The sequence below is a fragment of the Poeciliopsis prolifica genome, unplaced genomic scaffold (genome assembly GCF_027474105.1).
Source record: "Poeciliopsis prolifica strain line A6 unplaced genomic scaffold, Auburn_PproV2 SCAFFOLD081, whole genome shotgun sequence".
Taxonomy (NCBI): domain Eukaryota; kingdom Metazoa; phylum Chordata; class Actinopteri; order Cyprinodontiformes; family Poeciliidae; genus Poeciliopsis; species Poeciliopsis prolifica.
The window spans coordinates 532,763-554,428 of record NW_026562456.1 but is presented as its reverse complement, the minus strand read 5'-3'; the positions used below and the strand labels follow the sequence as shown (position 1 = coordinate 554,428).

The 21,666-nt window shown below is 36.5% G+C and overlaps 1 protein-coding gene across 4 annotated transcripts in view; it reads right to left on the bottom strand.

The window, feature by feature from the left end:
* Window positions 1-1,328: 1,328 nt before the first annotated feature.
* LOC129352891 (myelin regulatory factor-like protein) overlaps window positions 1,329-21,666 on the bottom strand; it is a 44,965-nt gene continuing 24,627 nt past the window's right edge. The window contains exons 1-24 of one of the 4 annotated variants that reach the window (XM_055022093.1): window positions 21,298-21,529; window positions 19,106-19,260; window positions 17,468-17,561; window positions 17,017-17,072; window positions 15,522-15,966; window positions 14,015-14,218; window positions 13,145-13,340; window positions 12,985-13,061; window positions 12,158-12,268; window positions 11,997-12,087; window positions 11,136-11,336; window positions 10,951-11,059; window positions 10,754-10,863; window positions 9,887-10,032; window positions 7,571-7,738; window positions 7,418-7,489; window positions 7,214-7,260; window positions 5,150-5,326; window positions 5,023-5,061; window positions 4,798-4,882; window positions 4,620-4,694; window positions 3,732-3,843; window positions 3,089-3,160; window positions 1,329-2,871 (exon numbers count right to left, since the gene is read on the bottom strand). In XM_055022093.1, the coding sequence (XP_054878068.1) occupies window positions 2,779-2,871; window positions 3,089-3,160; window positions 3,732-3,843; window positions 4,620-4,694; window positions 4,798-4,882; window positions 5,023-5,061; window positions 5,150-5,326; window positions 7,214-7,260; window positions 7,418-7,489; window positions 7,571-7,738; window positions 9,887-10,032; window positions 10,754-10,863; window positions 10,951-11,059; window positions 11,136-11,336; window positions 11,997-12,087; window positions 12,158-12,268; window positions 12,985-13,061; window positions 13,145-13,340; window positions 14,015-14,218; window positions 15,522-15,966; window positions 17,017-17,072; window positions 17,468-17,561; window positions 19,106-19,190 (2,865 nt within the window). In that variant the 5' untranslated portion in view covers window positions 19,191-19,260; window positions 21,298-21,529 and the 3' untranslated portion in view covers window positions 1,329-2,778. Of the gene's footprint in view, window positions 2,872-3,088; window positions 3,161-3,731; window positions 3,844-4,619; window positions 4,695-4,797; window positions 4,883-5,022; window positions 5,062-5,149; window positions 5,327-7,213; window positions 7,261-7,417; window positions 7,490-7,570; window positions 7,739-9,886; window positions 10,033-10,753; window positions 10,864-10,950; window positions 11,060-11,135; window positions 11,337-11,996; window positions 12,088-12,157; window positions 12,269-12,984; window positions 13,062-13,144; window positions 13,341-14,014; window positions 14,219-15,521; window positions 15,967-17,016; window positions 17,073-17,467; window positions 17,562-19,105; window positions 19,261-21,297; window positions 21,530-21,666 lie in introns of those variants that run through there. The other 3 variants (XM_055022092.1, XM_055022096.1, XM_055022094.1) reach the window with 3 other exon arrangements.

Below are 21,666 nucleotides of genomic sequence, written 5' to 3'. Positions count from 1 at the left end.
TAAAGTCTTTTTTATGTTTAATTGATATACATATTTCATAAAAATGATGTTTAATGTTGAGCAGGTAAAAAAATTATAATAAAAAAAAGTCTGTAGGTTAAATTTGATCATTTTGAAGCCAAGGCAAAAAGTTTGGACACTGCAATTAATTTAATGTTTGTGCAAACATGAAATTAACCTGAAACAATTATTAGAAATTAGTGTTTAGTCTTTAGAAACTAATATGCATAGGTATGAAATATGAAATAAAATCAGAAATATCAGTCATCAATCCAAACATCCCCCATATCTTAATTGGTAATTTTATACAGCAATAATATTACAACAACAAATATGAACAATAATGAACTGAATATTAAACTAGAAACTCTGCGTTTCATGCAAAAGTGCAAGTGTGAATGTTGAATGCTTTTGGTGAAAACGGCAAAAACGTTTGAATCGACTGCTGAAGACTTGCAGAAAGGTAAGAAATCGTCCACACAGTGTGAAAAACCCAGATAAAAGACAAAAATAGACAAAACTAGCTAACTAATGACACCATCCAACATGCTGGGTTACAGTAACATATTCCAGAAAATAAAAAAACTCCTGTAAAAGCTAAAATTTGAGAAGGACAGAAACGCCAACACACCGACACCAGGTTTAGGATTGCTGCTACTTACAGGGTCCATTTCTGGTCCCGTCTCGTTTCCTTCCCGTCTTCAGACGAGGCGTTTCGCTCTGAGGACTCGTTAGTTCGTGCAGCTCGTCCTCCACCTGAATTAGTCATCAGTCTGCTGGTGAGTCATCAGCTCAGGTAGATGACATCATTAAGAAGGGAAATACAGAAATTTATTTACAGAAATCCAGAAACAATTTTACCAAAGCTCTGAGTATGGTGCCTTCTTACTTTGAGAAAGAAATGCTAATAAATGAGCAGCATTCAGATTGTTAGGTAGTTGAGGCCTCATCTTGGTTGAGACTTCTTTAACATAAACAAATAAATCAGTCTAATTGATCAAAAATCAAAGTGGACACTGAAAACATTTAAAGAAATATCAAAAATAACAATAATTACATTATGCTGATAATTTAAATAAGCTGTAGGAATAATGAAAGAATAAATTTCAAGACCAAAACTCCAAACAGGTTCTAAAAAGGTAACTTCTATGAAAACATTAAACTGATTAAAGGTGACCTACGAAAAAATGAGCCCTTTCAAAAACTTTCAAAAAGTAACAATCTGTAGGCACTTTCCGTTACCTAGCAACCCCCGCCAACAGCCCGTTACCTAGCAACCCCAGCCCGTTACCTAGCAACCCCAGCCCGTTACCTAGCAACCCCAGACAGTTACCTAGCAACCCCAGACAGTTTGGTCAGCTAGTTTTACGCTTTATGTGCTTTTCCCGTGTTTTGTTGTTGACTTGCCATCCAGAATTAGACAAATTAAACCGTCTTTTACATCCAGATTATTCTTCACTCCTCTCAGTCCTAAAAATCTTCTGGTTCCTAAAGTCTAAATTAGTTGCAGTTCTGTCAGTCGAGTGAATTAAACGTGTAAAAAGTGAGAAGTTTGCATGGTGAGAAAAGCTCTCAAGCTCGTAAAACATCATGCAAAACGCAAAAAAAATTAAAACAACCATGCAAGAACATTTAAAAATACTTTATTAAAGCAGTTGGGATTCACTCATAGAAAAGATTAAGTTAAAACTTTTACATTCATAAATAACTCATGACGTCACTATATATTTCTTTTAGGTAACCACAGCATCTTTGTATTATTTAGACTCAATCCCATTTCATCCAGTCCACACAACTGCAAAATTGTGTTTTTTCTTTTTACATTAGCAGAATATTGTAAAGGTTTTACGCATTTTTGTTATGAAAATAATGCTGGTGTCTTTTCGAAAGGTTTTGTTGCTTCCTTCAGTAGTTAGTGGTGCAGCGCCCCCACAGGCGAGGAGGGGAACAGGTTTTACAGACTGATTCAGCGCAGTGTGAAAGTGAACTGCAGCAGCTGAAATATAACAAATGTTGCAATCTTATCACCAGTCAACCAGTTGTGAAAACGCACTAATTTTGTCTAAAATGTCAGAAATTATTTCAATCAGGAGGCTTTCAGAAACTAAACATCGCACATAAACAGAACAAAACATCCAATAAGACCAGAACCAACCCAGGTTTACATCAAAATGATCCACAGAATCTGGGTCAGTGAACATTTACAGGTCTGGATATGAAATGGGATTGGGTTTCAGACATCCATGTTTGTATTTAACAATTTATAAAGTTGGCATTGTAATTTTACATTTGTTAAAAATATGTTTTCTGCCATTTTGTACTACTTTAGTCTCACAACAACAGAAACATCAACTAATTGAAATATTTTAAATAACAGATTTAAGAGATTTGTTTCTTTAAGTGGCCAACAGAAGTGTAAACTGCTAACCAACATTTCTAATCTCATTTCTAATCCCCTCAGCAAAGATTTATCAATCCACAAATTCATAAACAAAGGAAAAACGTTCAAGTGCTTCACTGGGGAAAAAGATACAAACAGCATTTTTAAAATTATTTATTTTGTTTTCGAGATCAGCAAAGCAAGAAGTGTCCAAAACAGATTAAAAGTGAGAAGTTATGTAATCTGAAGATTTGCCTTCCCTTCACAATAAAACGCATTTTCAATTTATAAAAAACAAACAACATTACAACAGTGCAGTAAAAGTTTTTGTCAGTAAAAGCAGAGATCTGCTGAATGAGATCATTTGTTTAAATTAATTTTTGGGAAGAAGCTAACGTTTATGTCTTTGTGCAGCGTCTGTAGAAGTGGAAGTAATAATCTGTAAATAGCGCCCCCGCGTAGTGGTGGTCAGTACTGCAGTTTGCTTGACCCTGGAGAAACATGCAACAGTTAAAAATATTTCCATGGTTTAAATATTTGTTTATATAAATTATCCAAGGGATCTTAAAGCTTGTAATGAAATTGAAATTTGTCAAATATAGTTAGCTGCTGTTTAAATTAAATGAAAATGCTTAATTTTTCTGATTCTCTTATAAAAATGTGTAGCGAGCTATTTGTGATTTGAAACAGAAATAATTAGTTTCTTACAGCTACTGAGGACCGGAAGTGATATGAGCTGTGCTGAAGCCGAGCCACATGAAGAGGCCACTCATGTTCCCCCTGCAGAAACAGACAAATCAATCAAATAAGTCAATTATTTTTCAACTCTATCCACTTTGTGGAGCAATTTTACCTTTAATGCATGAAGAATTTTTTAGTTTATATGAATGAAATGTCTGTCAGGACTCTGGGGTTTTTGGGTTTATGTCATGGTCTACCTCTATCCTTCTTCTGATTCTAGTTGGTTTATTTCTATGTCCTTCTAGTTATTCTAGTTTCTCAGTTCCTTAGTTCTTCTTATTAGATCAGTCTCAGTTCTTTTATGGTTTCTCCTTGTGTCTTTGTCTCTTCCTAGTTTATCATGTTTCCTCTGGTCTTGACGTTTCTTCACTGTTATTTCTCGCTCTCTTGTGTTCTCCTGTGCATCTACCGTTAGCTGACTCTGTTACATGTTAACCTATTTAAAACTGAACAACCTGGACCAAATACATAAAAATCTTCCACAGAGGGTGAAGTCAATTTCTAAAAGGTTTTTCTATTATTATTAACCAGTTATACACATATTTTCCAAATTTTTAGTGTAATATTAAAGCTTATTAATACAGAGCTGCAATAAAAACAGAAAATGTACCTGTGTATTTGATGGGTACCTATGTTCAGAGTCATCGTCTTCTTTCGTTACCGCAGAACAAGGGCTGGTCTCCTCCACAGCACATAGATGAACCACCAACAATTCAGTAGAACTGAAACATAATAAATAACATTTTACACAATTAAACAATCTTCAAAGAAAGTAACTTAGTTTACTGTTAACCAGAAGTCAGTTAAATGATGTCAAGCTTGGATCATTTATTATTTAACAATTTTTTTCAAAGCAGCTTAGTTTACTATTTGGCAGGGAGCAAAAAAAAAAAGCTACTGTTGATAAACAACAAACATATGGTGCTAACTGGCTAACTGCTGTTAGCTAGCCAATAATAATATGATTATCCTTAGATTAATATTTAAAATAGTATGATGTCACATACTGTATAAGGCCAAAATATGACGGGAACCATATTACCTTGAAATATTGTTCAAAGAAAGTCAGTATGCTATCAGCCTAGGAACAAAAATACCTCTGCTAGCTCACAGCAGCAGTATGATGCTAACTAGCTAACAGTAAGTTTGACAATTTTGTGCAAAATGTTTAATAAACTTCAACTTCATAGGAAGCAGCCACCGTAAGGCCACAGATCTGATCTGATTCTGGGTTTAAAATGATTTATTAGGGGCATTTTTATCCTTTGGCAGCAAATTAGAAGCAGCTAATTTTACCTTAAGCTAAGAAGAACTTATTAGGAATTTGTTGATGCTGACAACTTAAAGGCAGCTGAAGTGTGAAAAGGTTTCAATATTCTTAAATCTGTCAAAGAAAAAGTTGAGTTCTTACATGAGAGACGAGGAGTTTCTGTAAAATATTTAGGTAAAATATAGAAATTAGTTTTATTTTCTGTGCTTTGATTCCATCAGTCCTTACTTCATAAGCAGCGTGACTCTCATGTTGACAGGAACAAACTGGCTGATAGGAACTCTAAAAACGTATCTCTCAGGCCTAAACAAAACAAAACAGACAGAAATGTTACTACAGCTAGTCCAAAGAAGCAAATTAAGATTAATTGTTGATTTATCGTTGAATGTTTTATTAATCTACCTACCCACATTCATCCCTCATGCAGTATTTGCTGTCAATCACCTGGTCGTTCTCTTTGATAATGAAAGTATGAATAGTTGTGTTTCGCCCTGATGGAGAGAAAATAGTTCATCAATCACATCAAACACAAAGACCTATGCTTGCAAAATGATAGTGTTCATGGGGTATGAATACTTTTGCGAGCTTCTTTTATTTTGAAAACTTTACATTAGTAATATGTGATACTCACAGTCTCCAGTAGCTTTCAGCTGCTTGATGTTTTCTGCTCCTGTTGAACAAAAGCACCAGCCTGATTCTGCTCTTTCATGATGCTGTTCATCTGAATAACTCATCCGGGTTTTCTGGGCTGCTGTTACCTGTTCTTGTTGAGTTTCTGGCTGGATCAGAGGTCGGCCTGATGGAGAAAGCGCTGCCCGCTGGAGACGAAGGGCAGCAGAAGACCTCATCACAGAACAGCAGCTCACAGAAGCTCACGTCAGGAGGCCAGGAGCCAGGAGGCGTTGTTTTTGAGACTGGAATTGCTGTTGTTGAGACTGGAATTGCTGTTGTTGAGACTGTAAGTGTAACTTCTGGTTAGCATATTCACTTTATTTTCTTGCTTTATTTAATAAAAGTTTGGGGTTTTTCATTTTAGATCCGCTGCAGCATGACGTCATGCAGATCCCGCCCCCATCTCTCTGCTGGAGGGAAAAGCTGTTGGCTGACGATGACTAGCATTGGTTTCAGCTGTCAAGTTGTCAAAATAAAACACTAAATCTTAAATGTAAGCTTGGTATATAAAAGAAAAAGGGACACAGTGTTTTCTACTAATTGCCAACAGGACAGCTAGATAACAAGGCCAGAAAAATGTTTGTTATTAAGTAAAAACTAGCAAGGGAGAGCGAAGCAGTTCAGTTGTGCTAGCTTGACTATGGCAACCTTAACATGTAGGTCTACTGTGGGATTAAATGTGTTTCTGTTCAGTTAAACAAAGGCGCCTTAAACACCCACTGAGACAGATCATCAGTAGATAAGATGTTTAAATTAGGTAATCAACCAATGCAGTGTTAGCTTAGCTTAGCAGCGGTAGCTAATCTGCTACCGTGATCACTCATTAATAACCTCAAAATAAACATCAAGCCAGAAAACATAAAACTGAAATGGATTGAATGTTCTGTTCTTGAAATGTTTGAGTGTTTCTGATGTTAAATCCTGAAACATGAAGTGACGTCAACGTGTAGCGTAGCAGAGAGCAAGAAAAAAAGTGGCTTTATTTTATTCTTCAACAGTTTTTTTGTTATTTTTCCCTTTGCTGTTGCACTGCACTAAATTAATAATACTGTCATCTCCAGTTTTTATTAGATTAATGGGATCATTCTAGGGCTGCACAGTGGTGCAGTTGGTAGCACTGTTGCCTTGCAGCAAGATGGTCGTGGGTTCGATTCCCGGCCCGGGGTCTTTCTGCCTGGAGTTTGCATGTTCTCCCTGTGCGAGCCTGGGTTCTCTCCGGGTACTCCGGGTTCCTCCCACAGTACAAAAACATGACTGCCAGGTTAATTGGTCCTTCTAAATCCTCCCTCGGTGTGAGTGTGTGTGTGCGTGGTTGTTTGTCCTGGTTGTTTCTGTGACCTCTCCAGGTGACTCCGCCTGTCGCCCGGAAAGCAGCTGGAGAGGCACCAGCACCTCCCGACCCCGTTAGGGAGAAGGATGAACAGATAAAGGATCATTCAACCGCAGCAGAGCAGCTATGGCTGGTAAGAATCGTCCTTTTCATTTTATTTCTAATAACTAGTTAATTTAGTTTTAATGAATTTTTAATTAATGTGTTTGCTGGTTCTATTATTTATTACTTAAATAATGTTTCGTTTTTATTAGTAGGTCTTTTTTTTTGATACTTTGGTTCATTTTTAGGTGCAGAATTCAAAACGATAAAAGTATTATGATTATTGAGTGGGTGATGAATACTGAGCAGATACTCTTTTGAAATATATATAATCAATTATTGTTGTAAAACTAACTGACTTGTATTTTCTCGCATCTTTTGCTGTCGCCATTTTGCCTCCAGGACGAGTCTGGAGTACCGTAAATTGTGAACAGCTGACAGAAACAGTTCTCAAAACTAATGAATGGATTCATAAACATAAAAAAGAAGATTAGTGATAGTTTCTATTTATTTCAGTTAACAAAAATGTTTCCTTAATTTCAGTTTTGTTAGTTTTATTTAACTACAATAACCTTTTTACGGACATAAATATGGGCAATGAAGGATGACTGGCAATAATAATATCTGTAAAGGTAATTTTGAACAACAATAAGAAAATCTAAGCAATAATATTCATGAACGTTGCTTGTAAAAAAGAAACAAGTTTTGCTACATCTAAATGTTTGAGATCATTAAATACTTTGAGTATTTCCAGACTGATTTAAGTCGAGAACGGTACCTGTAGTAGGTGATTCTTCTGTCCACATTGGCGACACAGTGCTGGTGCTAAAGGAAAAAATACAAAATAAAATAAAATCACACAACAACATAAAGGTATCTGTATGGAAATTGTATGTTTAAACTTCCTCTTTGGAGAAGGCTGATAAATATAATCAGTTATTAATCATCTAAATGTTTTTTTAAGAAAAAAATTGATGGCTACCTGTTAATGGGACGGATCTCAATGTCTACCGCCTTCAGATTTACCAGGTAAAGAGCTGAAATGGAGATTATACTGCAACCAAAAGCACAAAAATCATTTTTACTTATATTTAACTTCGAATAAAAATGCAGGCAGTGGCATAACTTTCCTCACCAGATAGCCGTAGTGACCAGGAAGGTAAAGAGGCTGGCCAGGAAGATTTTATTCTGAAGAAAGTGACTGAGTTTCTGACACCAGACACCGTTTTTCTGAGTGGTTGCGGTTCTACCCGGTTCTGGGGTTGGTGGCACTGACCCGCTACTGTTGACCTGAGCTTTACTGCTGGAGAACAAACAAGAACTTCACCATCTATACATCAGCAACTGTTAAAAACCTCAGTAACATTTTTATTTCAAAAAGTGAAATGCATTAATTAAATGCTAAATAGATTCATTAAACATGAAGTGATATATCATTCTGTTATCTCTGTATGGACCTAAATTGGGCCCAAAATATTTATTTTAAAAAATTAAACAAAAAAAAAAAAAAAAAACCTGAAACTGAATAAAATTTAACAAATAAAAAAATTAAAAGCAATTGGAAAAAAATCCAAACAGAAACAAATTAAACATGAAAAAGATTTGAAACTGAAAGAATAAATAAAATGTATCATTCAATCAGAGAGGTATTTACTATTCAGATAAGTAATGGTGACTTTTGCTGCAGCTTCAGTTATAGACGGGGTTATGTACTGCTTCTAGACATATAGATTATGGTATGTGTTTAGGATAAGAAAACCTCTAAATTATCAGGATAAATAGGAAGGTAAAAAGGTGAAAATAATTTGCTGTTGCCTCTTGACTGTCCTTGACCTGCAGTACCTGAGTAAAGCACCCAGAGTCAGGCAGCATCTCGTGATGGCAAGGCGGATCAGGATCAATGTTTTTGTCTAAATTAGATGGTTGAAAAGCTGCAGGAGAATTCATAAAACCTGTCCTTGAACTGCAACGTCCTTCAGATTCTCTGCAGCCTCAGTTATGCAATAGAGTCATTTTATCAGTTTTTCCACGCTGCTGCATGGTTACAAGTAATCTGACTCTGGACTTAGAACCGCAGCTGATCAGAAGTGGGCCAAAAAAAAAAACACATAAAGCTTTTTCTGACTTTAATTTTATTAATTTGTGCCACTAAAATGTCAAATGTTCAAAAACAGAACAAATATCCCGGATCAACCTGACTGGACCAAGAAGCAGCTCTGTTACTTTGGCATCTCCATGTTTTCTGCTGCAACGGTAGATTTGTTATTGTATGGAAAACCAAAAGTGTCTAAACCCAACATGTTAAGATGTGAAAATTGTAAGGGTACTGAATTATGCATTAAATAAATTACATTTATATAAAGAGAATTTATATAAATTTATATGAATGAAAATTCATATAAATGTGAATTTCTATGTTTTTCCATAAACTACATATTACAATCAATCACAACTTTTAAAAAAGTTACTTGAAAATATAAAACTTTTATGTACCATTTATGATACACATTTCCAGTGGTGGACACACTTCAGCTAATGCACTAATAGCTTCGCTAACATTTTGTTTAGCGGTTTTGCTAACTTTTAAAACATTTAGCAAACTTCACTTCCCGTAAATTAAATTCCAGCACATTAATTTATTGGCTGTTTCGCAAACTTTCAGTTGGATGAAGTTTGACATCTGTGTTGAAGTTTTATTGAAGTTCTCTTCATGCTTTTATTTTGAAGTCTGCCTATGTTACAGTTCTGTTTCCTCTCCTGACATTCTCTCTCATATTTAAAAAAAGCTTTATTTAGCAAGTGGCAAATGTTTGTGGCAACAAATAAACAGACTGAAGCACAAGTTGTACAGAAAGATGCACAACAACACATTTGGCTCAATAGGAGGCGACGTAACACATGTTATCAACATAGTTGAACGTAAAGCTTTAGCAATGAATTCAGCTAATTATGTTAGCATATCGCTGTCAAGACTATTGTTCATGACTAGCGGCTCTAATTTTTTTATTTAGCATCGCTAACTATAATGTATTTACTTTTTAATTTGATTCCCTAAATTATTTCCTTTATTAAGTTATAAATTCAAAGACTTTTCAAATATATTGAATAAAAAATCTTATCTAATGTTAAAAGAATAAATCACATTGCGCAAACATTTAGCATTAACATTTGTTGGACTGCCGTTTGAGATTAGCGTCACTAACTTTTTAGTTAGCAGCGCTCACTAAAGCATCATTTTTAATATGATGCCCTGAATGACTTCTATTATTAAGTTATAAATTCAGACATTCAGAGGTGGAGGCCAATCTCGGATGATCTTTTCTTGGCCCAGTTAAAGCTGTCAGTTGATAACTGCCTGTAATCTCGTTCATCTTATTATTAAACCCCACCTTTACGATAGTTTCTCCTCTCCAGCTACAGATGTAAAGATTAGATAAATAAAGATGAGTACCTGCTGGAGCGCAGACTTCCTGTTAAGCTCTTCAACTTTGCTAGTCTGCGGTTCCAGACTTCCAGCTCCTGGATGCGAGTTTCCAGGTTGTCCGTAAGCTTCGTCAGCTGCTGCACAGCTCCCACGTTCTCCATGAAGATCTGCTCCTGTAATGGGAAGAAAGTGATGTTAAGGCTGTATTTAATAACATGTTGTGAATTTTCTTCATCATTAGTCGTTAAAGGTGACATATCGTGCTTCTCAGCATGGCTTTCTTGGTTATTTAAAACCTGTTTATTGCATTTTTGCACAAAATCATTGTTATATAATTAGATTTTGGTCAGTTCGGAATGAGCTGCTTTAGGGCGTCTTGTCTCTTTAAATCCAAATAAGCTGCTGCTGGTCACGCCCCCAACTCAACATTTACTATCACATTTAAAAATGGCTGCAAACAAATGCTCAATTATACAACTGTACATCTTTGAAAAGCAGAAGTGGAGCCTCCTGCCAACCAACAAGAATGTATCAAGTGGTTTCTGGGTACTAAGTTAACAACAAAATACTTGTATCTTCCAGCAGCCATTGTACAGCACACACAGCGGTAAAAACAGCTGACCAAACATGCTGGAATTCAGGTTGGGTTGCTAGGTAATGGGTGGAACGCTGTTGGGGTTGCTAGGTAACGATGCAATGTGACTTAATAATTAGGAGGCTTTTGAAACGGCTCATTTTCCAGACAGCATAAATCAAACACACATTGCCAAAAAAATGGCCGAACTGTTTTTAGAGATCCAAATGGAAGTGTAAAAACGCCCAGAAAGTGAATTTTAAAAGTAGGTCCCCTTTAAGAATTGCACATTTGAATACAGATAATAAATGTAGAGACACCTTATCAACCATGAGGAAATTTTCTATCACTTCTCCATCTGAGCAGATGACGTCGCCGACGTCCTTGACCGCCGATGGAAGCAGCTCCTTTACCTCCTGAGCGATCACTCCTGAAATGTCACATGATTTTAATAAATATGAAACATTTAACCCTTTAGAAGCCACAGTGTATCAGTTCTAGCTGTGAATACCATCACCTGTCTGATGGGTGTGATCTATTCCCATGTTGGAGGCAAACTCTGGCCTGTAGTCAAATTCAACTATCCTCATCTGATTGATTCTCTTAAGCAGTTGCTCAGAGTCGACCTAAAAGACAAAATTATTTCACTGAACTCACAGAATTTTTGTGGGAACCGAAAAAGTCCGGCTTGTTTTGTCCGACCTCCTGTACGTTCTGCTTGGCTCGGTTGTCAGACGGTTGCATGATGGCACCCATCACCTTAGCATTTCCACACACCACCAGGGCTTCATCTGGGGAGTCGGTGTTGATACCGACCCGACCGTGACAGACTGCGGCGTCCGGTGCTGACCCACGCTGCCACAAGGTGTCGCTGTCCGTCTCAAACTGGCCTGGATTGGATGCCTTAAGGCGTTGGACATCAGTTTAATTCACCAGTCACAAGTAAGGCTGGGTGATAAGTCAACTTCACTGATTAACAGAATTGTTGGTTTTTGAAGATTTCATTGTAGGAAAATCTGGATTTTTTAACAGCATTGAGCTCTTTGGGCTTCCATAGTTCAGAGAGCACGCCCAGGGCAGCCATCTTGTTTTCAGCTTCTATCTTTTTACACTTTGAGTTTAGGTTGACTCTATGACGGACTACTAGGTCCAAGCTGCCATTTTTTATTTTAATTATAAGAATAAAGTCATAATATTACCAGAATAAATTAATCTTCATTATTTATTAAAACTATGTGTTTCTTGTAATTTTTAGAGATTTTCTGGAAAAATTCCATTTTATTTTGCTAATACTATGACTATATTCTAATAATTAAACAGAAATTCTTACAGTGTGACTTTAACACTTATGTACAACTCACAGGAGAGATAATTGAAACAAAAGCCACTTTCTGAAAATTTTTCTCATTTGCAGCTACTGTTTACAAATAAAGAAAAAAACTAATAAAACTGGAAATTTGACCTGGTATGAAAAAAATCAGAGATTTTATTTTTAAGCCATATCTCCCAGCCCTATCTGTAGGATTGATTATTTAAATATTGTTACACAGAAAGTGGTTTTACCCTAACAATAATCCTCTCTGACACCAGGCCAGTCAGAAGAAAAGTCTCGTCTTGGACGGCAGCGTAAAGGCCAACCACCATCTGAAAGTACCTGCACACATTCACACCATTAGCATCTATTTCCATTGTAGCTCATTGTGTCATTGTGCCTGCTGTCAGACCTCTGGTCAGGGTTGGGTTTGCCTTTCTTCCTCATGTTGTTGGCCGTTGTCTCGCTAAAGTGCAGTCGTCCAAGAGTTACTGTGGTTATTTTGCCACCAGGCAAACTCACCCTGGATGATGACAGAGACATGTTTTAACACATCATTTTAAGGTTTTCTGCTTTTAATCCTACAGAAATTGTATTCAAAAAGTGAAGAAACAGAGAGATGAGTAAAAAATGATGCTCTACACCCATCAAGCTAACTTGGTTAGCTTGCTAGCCGCTACAAAATTTTAGCTCAAATAAAGCTAAAATTTGAAAATGTTTTTTTAATAATTTACTATTTTTATTAAAATAAATGTTTTATAACATTAAAGATATTTATATTTTAAGCAGTAAAACTAGCCTGGCTAGTTTTGATGCTTTGGCTTACAAAACAGCTAGCTGTTATGCTAGGTAGAGTGCATTTATTTTTGCAATTTAAAGAAAACATAAAGACCAAGTTGAAGTTTGTCATGGAAAACATAGACAAAAAATGTTCTGGAACAATTTTCTCTGGCTAGTTGGATAAAAGTTTAATTATTTGTACACCATGTTTAGGATAAACGAAATGCAGCCTTCCATTCTACCAGTTAGCAAGCAAAACAACCACCTGCTATGCTAGCTGTAATTAGCCTAACTGTTATTATTACTCTAGATGAGTCACAACTCAGATTTCATAGCAGAAAGTGAGAAGGACAAACTTTTCTCAACTGCGAAATGTGTAGCAGTGAATGTGAAAAGTAAACATTTGCTCTTCAAATTTGCTGATTGGTTTATGAAGATTAATGTAGTTTTAATCCAAACCTGACGGGGTGGAAGGGCTTCTTGCTGCGGTCAGGTTGAGACTGCTCTATCGTCACCTCATGGCTTGGTGTTTCAAGCTGCAAAAAATACAGTTTTGATTTATATTTGTAAGTACTGGAAGGGGAAAGTGTAATTTCTTGAAAAAAAAGATGCTGTGAACCTTAATCCCAAACACTTTAATCTGGAAGTGGTCGATTTTCTGCAGATCGCTGGCTGTTCTGATATAATGCGGCTCTGCAGCCACACCAATGTGAACTGTGACCTGGAAGTGGTTCTTCTTCTGGCACACAAAAGCCTCATCAGATGGAGAATAGTTAAAGCCTTTATCTGTATCAATAAGGTACTCAGGAGACGCCCTAAAACAGACAAAGCAACACATTTTCTGTTGATTTGGTGCAACTTTCACAAGGTTATGAGTTGCCATTGGTAAAGTTAAGTTACTCAACCAAAAATTAACAGCAATGACTTGGATTATTTAGCCTCCGATGAGAGAAAAAATGGGTATTAAGTTTTCATAAGTCATAATGTTATTCATAATGTTAAACATATAAGTTTCAAACTATATGTTTAGTTAGCTTAGTTAAATTAACTATGTAGCTCCAAACTAAATATTTAACTCCAACCTCGAAATTTAGTTTGCAAACTAAGTATTTAGCTCCATAAAGAGCAATGTAACTAGCTCCACACTAAATATTTACCTCTGAGCTAGCTTACTATTGAGCTTACCAACTAAATATTTAGCAACAAACTAAATACTTAGTTAGCAAGCTATACAGATCAGAAACTAAATATTTAGTTATCTCTGAGCCACCCTAATAGTTAATTTTCAACCTCACTATTTAGTTTGCTCTAACCTAGCTAGATATTGAAGTAACAAACCTAATTTTGCTTCCAGCCGTTAGCTTGTTACCTAAAATATTTAGTTTGTAGCTAAATAATTAGCTGTAATTTTTGACTGAGTAATTTCATGCCCCTCATGTCCTCAACCAATCCTAATTTGACCGTCTGGTTCAGAGGGATTTTTACTTACAGTGTTTGGAAGCTGGAGTTGCATAAAGTGCTCCAGTGTTCCCGCCTGTAGTGTTCCCATCTGAGCAACGGGGAGCAACTCTGACCCGGTCCAATTAAAGTATTTCCAGTGTTCTGAGTCCCATCCCTGTCACAACTGGCAACATCAACTGCTGCAAATGATTCCTCAGACTCAGATCTCCTTCTCTTTTTACTGTCCTGGGAACTGATGAAAAATTAAATACAATTTCGTAAAGATCTAAACTCACAATAGTGTCCTGTTTAAATGTAAAATATGAGCCAGTTCAGTTTTATCTTTACATTTATTGTCTTAAGTTTTATTAAGGGCTGACGAGTCAAACTAAGAATAAATCTATCAATAAAAAGAGACAACAGTCTGAGAGAAGAAGTAATATATTATGCAAAAGATCAAACCATTTACACGTCTTGGTTTGAACTCTGATCATAAAATAGTTACATTTTATCCACTGAATGTCATCAAGTTAATCAAAAGTCAGCCAAACTGAACAATGCTGACATCTAATCCAGGATTATAACTGGACATTGTTGTTTTAATCCAGTTTTTAACTGAGGGTGCGGCGTTTCTGTTCGCCCTCTCATCTGTGATGAGTCACTGTAACTCATCTTAGTCTCATCTAATGTCAAACTTTTACAACACTGCAGTGTTTTTGGACCTATAATACCGTCATAAAACATTGGGGTGATGACAACCTTCTTCACTTCCAGCTTGACTGAACGTCTTCATAGAAACACTCAAATCAAACAAGATTTTAAAAAAGTTAGAGGAAGGAGTTGTTGCAATGACTTGAACTAAACCATTCTTAGATAATGAGATTTCAGTTCTTTCAGAATGAGATGTTTTTGGGCGTCTTGTCACTTTAAATCAAAATAAGCTGCTGCTTAACTCAACGTTTGCACTCGAACGTGAAAATAGCTGCAGGCAGATACACAATTATACAATCGTACATTTTTGAAAAGCAGAAGTAGAGCCTCCTGCACAACCAACAAGAACCCAGCAAGTTGTTTCTGGTTGGTTAGTCAACAATAAAACTCATGCCTTTTCCAGCAGCCATTGTACAGCGAATACAGTGGTAAAACCACCTGACCAGGCTCAAGCTCTGCCTGCTACGTAACGGGCGCAGTTCTGCTGGGGTTGCTAGGTAACGGCACAGTGCCTGTAAAATGTGAGTTGATATTTTTGAAATGGCTCATTTTCCAGACACCAAAAACCATTAATCTATATTTGTCTGTTTTCAGAAGCAGCCAGAACCCAAGTTGAAACATACATGTGAAATTTGCATAACAAATGCCTGTTAAAACGAAACAGACTTTGAAGGTTCTGTTTGAATGAAGCAGAACTTTTGAGATCAATATTCAAGCTAAACTCTTATCTTTTCCAGCAGCCATTGTACACCACATACAGCCAATCAAACGGTTTTAAAGGGGATCTTGAGTATTTCCCCAAAAATCCACAGACAGCCACATTTAAAAAACAAGAGTTTGCTTACCAGGAGACTGAACCCAGCACACAGTGTGAAGACGACGCAGGGAGGTTTTGGACCAGAACTTGGTCAGTCATGGTGGAGATATAGGTACTGGTTGGAGGTAAGGGTGGGGAAGGAGGTGTGGGTGGAGTGTAACCTTGCAAAATGCTTCCTGAATTCACGTAGTGTTTAGGTGGGAGGTTGGTGTCCTGATGAAGGGGTGGAACATGCGGATCAGGTGGAGTCCTAGACTTTACAGAAGAGTCTGTGAGGCCCAAACCACAGAACTGGTTGTGGGTCAGAAAATCAGAATGGGGTGTGCCGCCGCCATCTTTTAACCGACAGGAAGTGGGTTGAATGAGTCGGTCAGACTCGAGGGGAGTAGAGCCTCGATTCTTAAAGTGACAGTACGTTGGTGGTTGAAACACCTCTGGACGGATGGACCAACAGGACCGTTCATATCCGAGATCTGCCAAAAGGGGAAAACACAACATGCATTAAAAATATAAAAACAGCAGAAGCCTTTATAACATGCAGAGTAATGTATAACTGTGTTTTTATACTATTCTAACAATTATTCTGATGATTAATCAATTAATCAGATAAAAAATTGGCACATTCTGTATGTGTTTCATTTAATCACTTAAGTTTATTTTATAAAACATACAGAAATAAACTATAAACTTTACAGAAATAAACAATAAATTTTAAATAAGAAAATAAACATTTTATTACCTAAAATTACTAAATTAATTAATTATTGTTTTCATTCAGCAATTAATAATTGAATAGAAAAAGGTGCTTAAAGGGAGACTTTTTCATCTGAGTAATGAACATTTACAAATTTACAATTTTTTTTTATCTTAAATGCAAAATGTATGTTTTATGCAGTTTTGGCTTAATTACTACTCTGAATGTGTTGTTCTTTTGTCAAATTAAGTTTATTTTGAGTTTTTATACTCCATTTCATTATTTGATTACTAAATTGGTTGATGAGTATTTAAATTAATCACACTAATCAATTTAATCGTTCCAGCCAGACTGTATTTCTGTTAAAAAATGCATTATTATCAAAACAAAAACTACTGTAATGCTAAATTGAATGCATCTCGATGCATTACAAGTGAAAACAGGTTTTAGTTGCATGGGAAACAACAAGGGAAGGAAATTTGGCTTCTGTCATTCAACTGGATCAGTACAAAAACACAAAACCTTACAAATCCTTTTTGGTTCAGATGTTTTAGTACATTTGAAATAAGTCCAAACTAATTTAAAAGTAACTTTTCTGCAAGATGTAGGAACTTATTTTAGTAAATAATTCCTTAATATTGTTATTGAAAAGAGTTACTTTTTTTAAATCAATATTAAGAAATTATTTACTTTGAGCAAGTTCCTATATCTTGCTTTAAATTTACTTAAAAGTTAGTTTTGCCTTATTTCAAGCATATTAGGATATCTGCACTAGAAATCGGAGCAAAAATTGCTTAAGATTTTGCGTTTACATGTGTGTTAAAACCACCTGGTATCTGCGGAGGAGAACAGGCCTCCGAGTCGGGAGGAGACTCAGGAAGCATGCTGGAAAATAAAACAAAAACAAGCGAGACTCAGTGATGTTCGATCCGTCCGACACGGAGCCGTCTCCGTCTGCAATCTTCACTTATCTGACAACCAACTGGGTCAGTGTCAAATTATGGATGTTACATAACAGAGTATGTGCTCAGATAGCACAAAACCAATTCTCATTGTACTGTAGCTACAACAGGCTGATTCTGACCAAGTAAAAACTAACAAACAACACAAGAACACAAGGATTTCTGGGTATTCTTGGTTACCAAATATTAATTAAATTATTTTGTAAACTGTAGTTTTATTTACAGTTAATCCTGTTAATCCTTTAAGTGTTTTATTGGTGCCTGAATGAGCATCGATCAGTTCTTTGAAAGATTAAATGATCTTTGTCGGAGACTCACAAGTTGCTGGGGTCCATGTCGTTGCTGAGGTATTGCTCCAGGATGCTGGTGTCGACAGCAACAGAGCTGTCCAACACACTGCTGACGTCCTGACCTGGAAAGGTGCACAACATGGCGGATCAAGACTCACGCAGAGTGAAAGGAAACTAATATACATAACGCTATGATCACAGTTGGTGATTACTGTCACATAATTAAGAGGTTTTTTTGTCATTCTTCTCAATAAAATCAATTAGGGATTCACTGATATGAACATTTGGGCCAATAATAATAAATGATATTACATATATTTTCATACTCCTTCAACATCACCGACATGCTGACAATCCTGCACTGGTTCACTATCACCAACCATGTTTCATCAATTGATTATTGGATCAGAAAAGGTCGACAGAAATAGTCAAATTTGAAGAAACATCCTCGATTTCACAGAGAAAGTGTTTTGTGGTTAAAGCACTAAAAGGGAGATGGAAACACAAAGCAGTGAACTGAAACATCACCTTTACAATGACCAGCACAAGCTTCCTGAAGATTTCATGAACCTTGTTAGCATAATTTTAAGAGCGTAAAGAGTAGGAAGACCTGATCTGGCTATGAGTTCACCAACAAGCATCAAGAGTCACCTGCTTATCTCTCAAACCTCTTCTAAACCACCTCTTTCTTTGGCACTTAATGGTGTGTTGCATCTTTGAGACCAACCCTACTGAAATGAAAGGTCATTGGCAGACTAAGTTCTGCTTCCACTATATTCAGTGCAGTTTGTTTAGTTACACCTCAAAAGCCTTAAAAACGTCACGAGAGCAACTAAATCATGACAAACTGGAGTTCTCCAAAGACAGTTCTGGCTCCCTCCAAGGTCCCGTCACACATGCCACAACTATAACAGTCTATTAGTATAACCTAAAAAAAAAACACTTACACAATTCACCTCAACTTAAAAATCTTTTTGAGTGCCTGAAAACTTTCTGAACAACAGCCTAAATTCTTCAAGCACATGTCAAACACTTCTATTCACAGATGTCAGAAACTCTTGATACAATGGAGATACTCCCCTTCTCCAAGAACAAAGATGTAAAACTCCAGTCCTCGGGATCAAGTGTCCTGCAACCTGTGAAAGTGTCTCAAATCGAAACCAACTGACCTAATTATGGGATTCAGGTGTGCTGATATAAAGGTACTGGTCCCCAACTAGAGTTTGACATCAGTGTCCTTGAATCTCACTTTAGACTGAAGAAGATGAAGAAACGCTTTCATTTCTTGAGATCTGCCTTCAAAAACCTTCAGTACAAATTGAGAACTTTCCGTCACTCTTCCTGGACAACTCCTCAAAGAAACACCTGCTTATCGAAATACCAGAACATCCTTCAAATAGCCCAGCACTTTCCTTGTTTGAACGTAAGAGGGTTCAAAGCATTTGTGATCTCTTGAGGCTGAACTTTTTAACTAAACTTCAAGAGGACCTGCTTGTCCATGAAAAACAAAAACACATCAGTCTGGAAAATCCTTCAAACTATGGAGCGCCTCTTGAACCAATGTTGGATTCTCGTGTTTAGGAATAACTGGGACGTTCTTTAAAACCTTGTTTTGCAGCTGACTGATATTTTCAGGTATGCTGTGAAGATTTGTGGAACGTCTCACCGCTGAAGAATTGTTGCAGTGCTTCGTTCTCTCCAAGAACCTGGAGCGGTGGCCCACTGGGTCCAGGCTCCATGCTGCCATGCATGGGGCGTTGCTGCGCTGGAACGCGGAGGAGTCAGGAGGATCTCCACCTGCAGCTGCTGCTGACCACCAGACTGAGAATATTACAATGCAGTAAGCAGGTAAATATTGGGGATTTTTGCTTTAGGAGTCCCTGTGTTATTATGATCCATCACAGTTAGATAATGATCCAAAGTTCAACGTTAAAAAATGTTGTTAAATGTAAAGAAGCTCATAAATGGTATACGTTCCATCCTTATCTTGGTTTACAACAATCACCCAATGACCTTTTTACTTATATACTACCTACAACACAGATTATTCATCTATATTGTAGATGAATAATGTTGTAGATGAAGAATGGTTTAATACCTTTGGCTAACAAGAATAACAAACATACATTCACTTCTCCAAAAGACTCGTCAACAGTGTTACTTTCCATCTAAATCAATCAAATGTCCAGAGAACTAAAGACTTTCTGATGTACTGATGTTACCAAGAACGAATTAAGCATCAACTCTTAAAAATAAACCCAAAACAGGCGATGGAGGCTGTTTGTAGACATTGCTGGTGAGGTAAAAATGAAAAGAATCTGGAGGTGTCCATCGTCAGGTTCCTATCATCATGGTTCCAGAGCTGAAAGCCAAGCCTGATTATTAGCGTTTTAAAACAATGATTGGTGAAGAGCAATTATAACAAAGACTAAATCAACTTTTTGTTTCCCCCCAATATCTTTTCTTCAACATAAACAGTTCGGTGCGATGCTCAAATTTGGCTCTGGCAAACAGAGTGTATCAAATTTCCCTTCCTGGAACCTTTTTGTCATGATCCATGAGTCTTTGTGTTTGGTTTGGTTTTGAGTTTGTTTCCTGTTGGTTTATTATAGCTGTCTAGGTTGAGGTAATTTCTCTGTGTTGTTATTGGGGTTTTCAATGCAGCAGTGGATAAAACGCTAAATTTAAGACCAAAATTAACATAATTTAACACAAGTTATGAAAAATCAGACTGTTTTAAAACTTTTTCAAACTTTAAACTTAAATTTTACACGTTTTATGACACAAGGGATAAGAAGCAGTTTAATAAATCAAGATTGCATGAAATAAAGATGTAAAGCAAAAAGGCCTAATGATGCAGACATGCTAAATGATTGTGATGCTAGCAAAGTTAGCTTGTTTGTTAGTAGTGGCCTTTTAACATGAGATTGTTATTACAGTAAGTCCTTTTTTAGATATCTGTTATATTCCTTAGGTCTCTAAATTGCTTTTCTCAGTTTTAAACAGAGAACAGATTGTTTCCCAAACAGACAAATAAATATCAACACCAGCAAATCCTGCTGAATCCTGTTAGTAATCTTAACTTCAAGGACTGTATGTATTTTTTATCACAATATTATTAATGGTAGACGATGCCCAGATGATTGTCTTTAAAATAGTTTTATTGTTTCCTTAATAAAGCTATTTTAATAAATTGGTCATAACACTAAGCATAGTTTTGGTTGTATCTCAGTGTCATAACCTTTCACTAAGCTCTAAAAATTACATATTTTACTAGCACATTTTCATTTCCAGCTCTGGACATCACATTCTTCTGTTCAAACGTAACCTCATAACCTACTCAACACACCCCTCTGTAAACTTCCAGTGCAGAGTTCAAATTGCCTATTTGTCAAGCTGAGTACTTCAACTTTTAATATATTTTAAACTTTTGAATCAACAACTTCCTTTACAATCTGCTAAAACTTTCCCATCGGCAGCAAACAGCTTGATCAGACTATGGAAAACATTAATGTGGTTCATAAAAGTTACATTAAAGGTTTGATGTGGTTTTATGAACCACAATTTTAAGCAAATTGTGGTTCATAAAACCACAATGTTGCTTAAACTGCAGATGGAGTTCAAAGACCATTGACCAACTCCTAAAATCTTATTTTAATGTGACTAGTTAATTTTCTCTGCAGTCTTCAAACTTCAAACCTATAAATATTTGTGATATTTACGGTTAACGACATAACTATTTGCTAAAACTAAAAGAATCACAGTGATCTTTGTTTCAGCTGTAATGGTGAAACCATAAGGCAGATAAAACCTTCTTGTTTAAACAGAAACCATCTCAACATGTTTGCTCAAACACACCTGGTTTGTGTCCAAAATGGCTGCCAGCCAGTCGGACAGCGGCAAAATTTATCCGACCTGCTCGTCTTCAGGTACCATCCATGTGTGAGGGCGAGTTCAGCTCCAGAATCAAAGTTTCTACCAGTCTACCCAATGTCAAAACTCTTCTTGTGAGGTTCTAGCCGGTAGAGTCACTTCTTTTAGCTATTTTTAAAAAAATTGGTTAGTGGTGCCTGTCTGTGGACCGCCTGTGTCTGTGTCTGGACTTTGAGCTTTGAACAGAAAAAGGTAAAAGGTGTTCCCTCATCTAACGCAGTCATAAAACAGCCAGTCACTTTCCTGTAACACTAATTTACCTCCATTATGCTGTACTTCAGCGCAAGTATATCA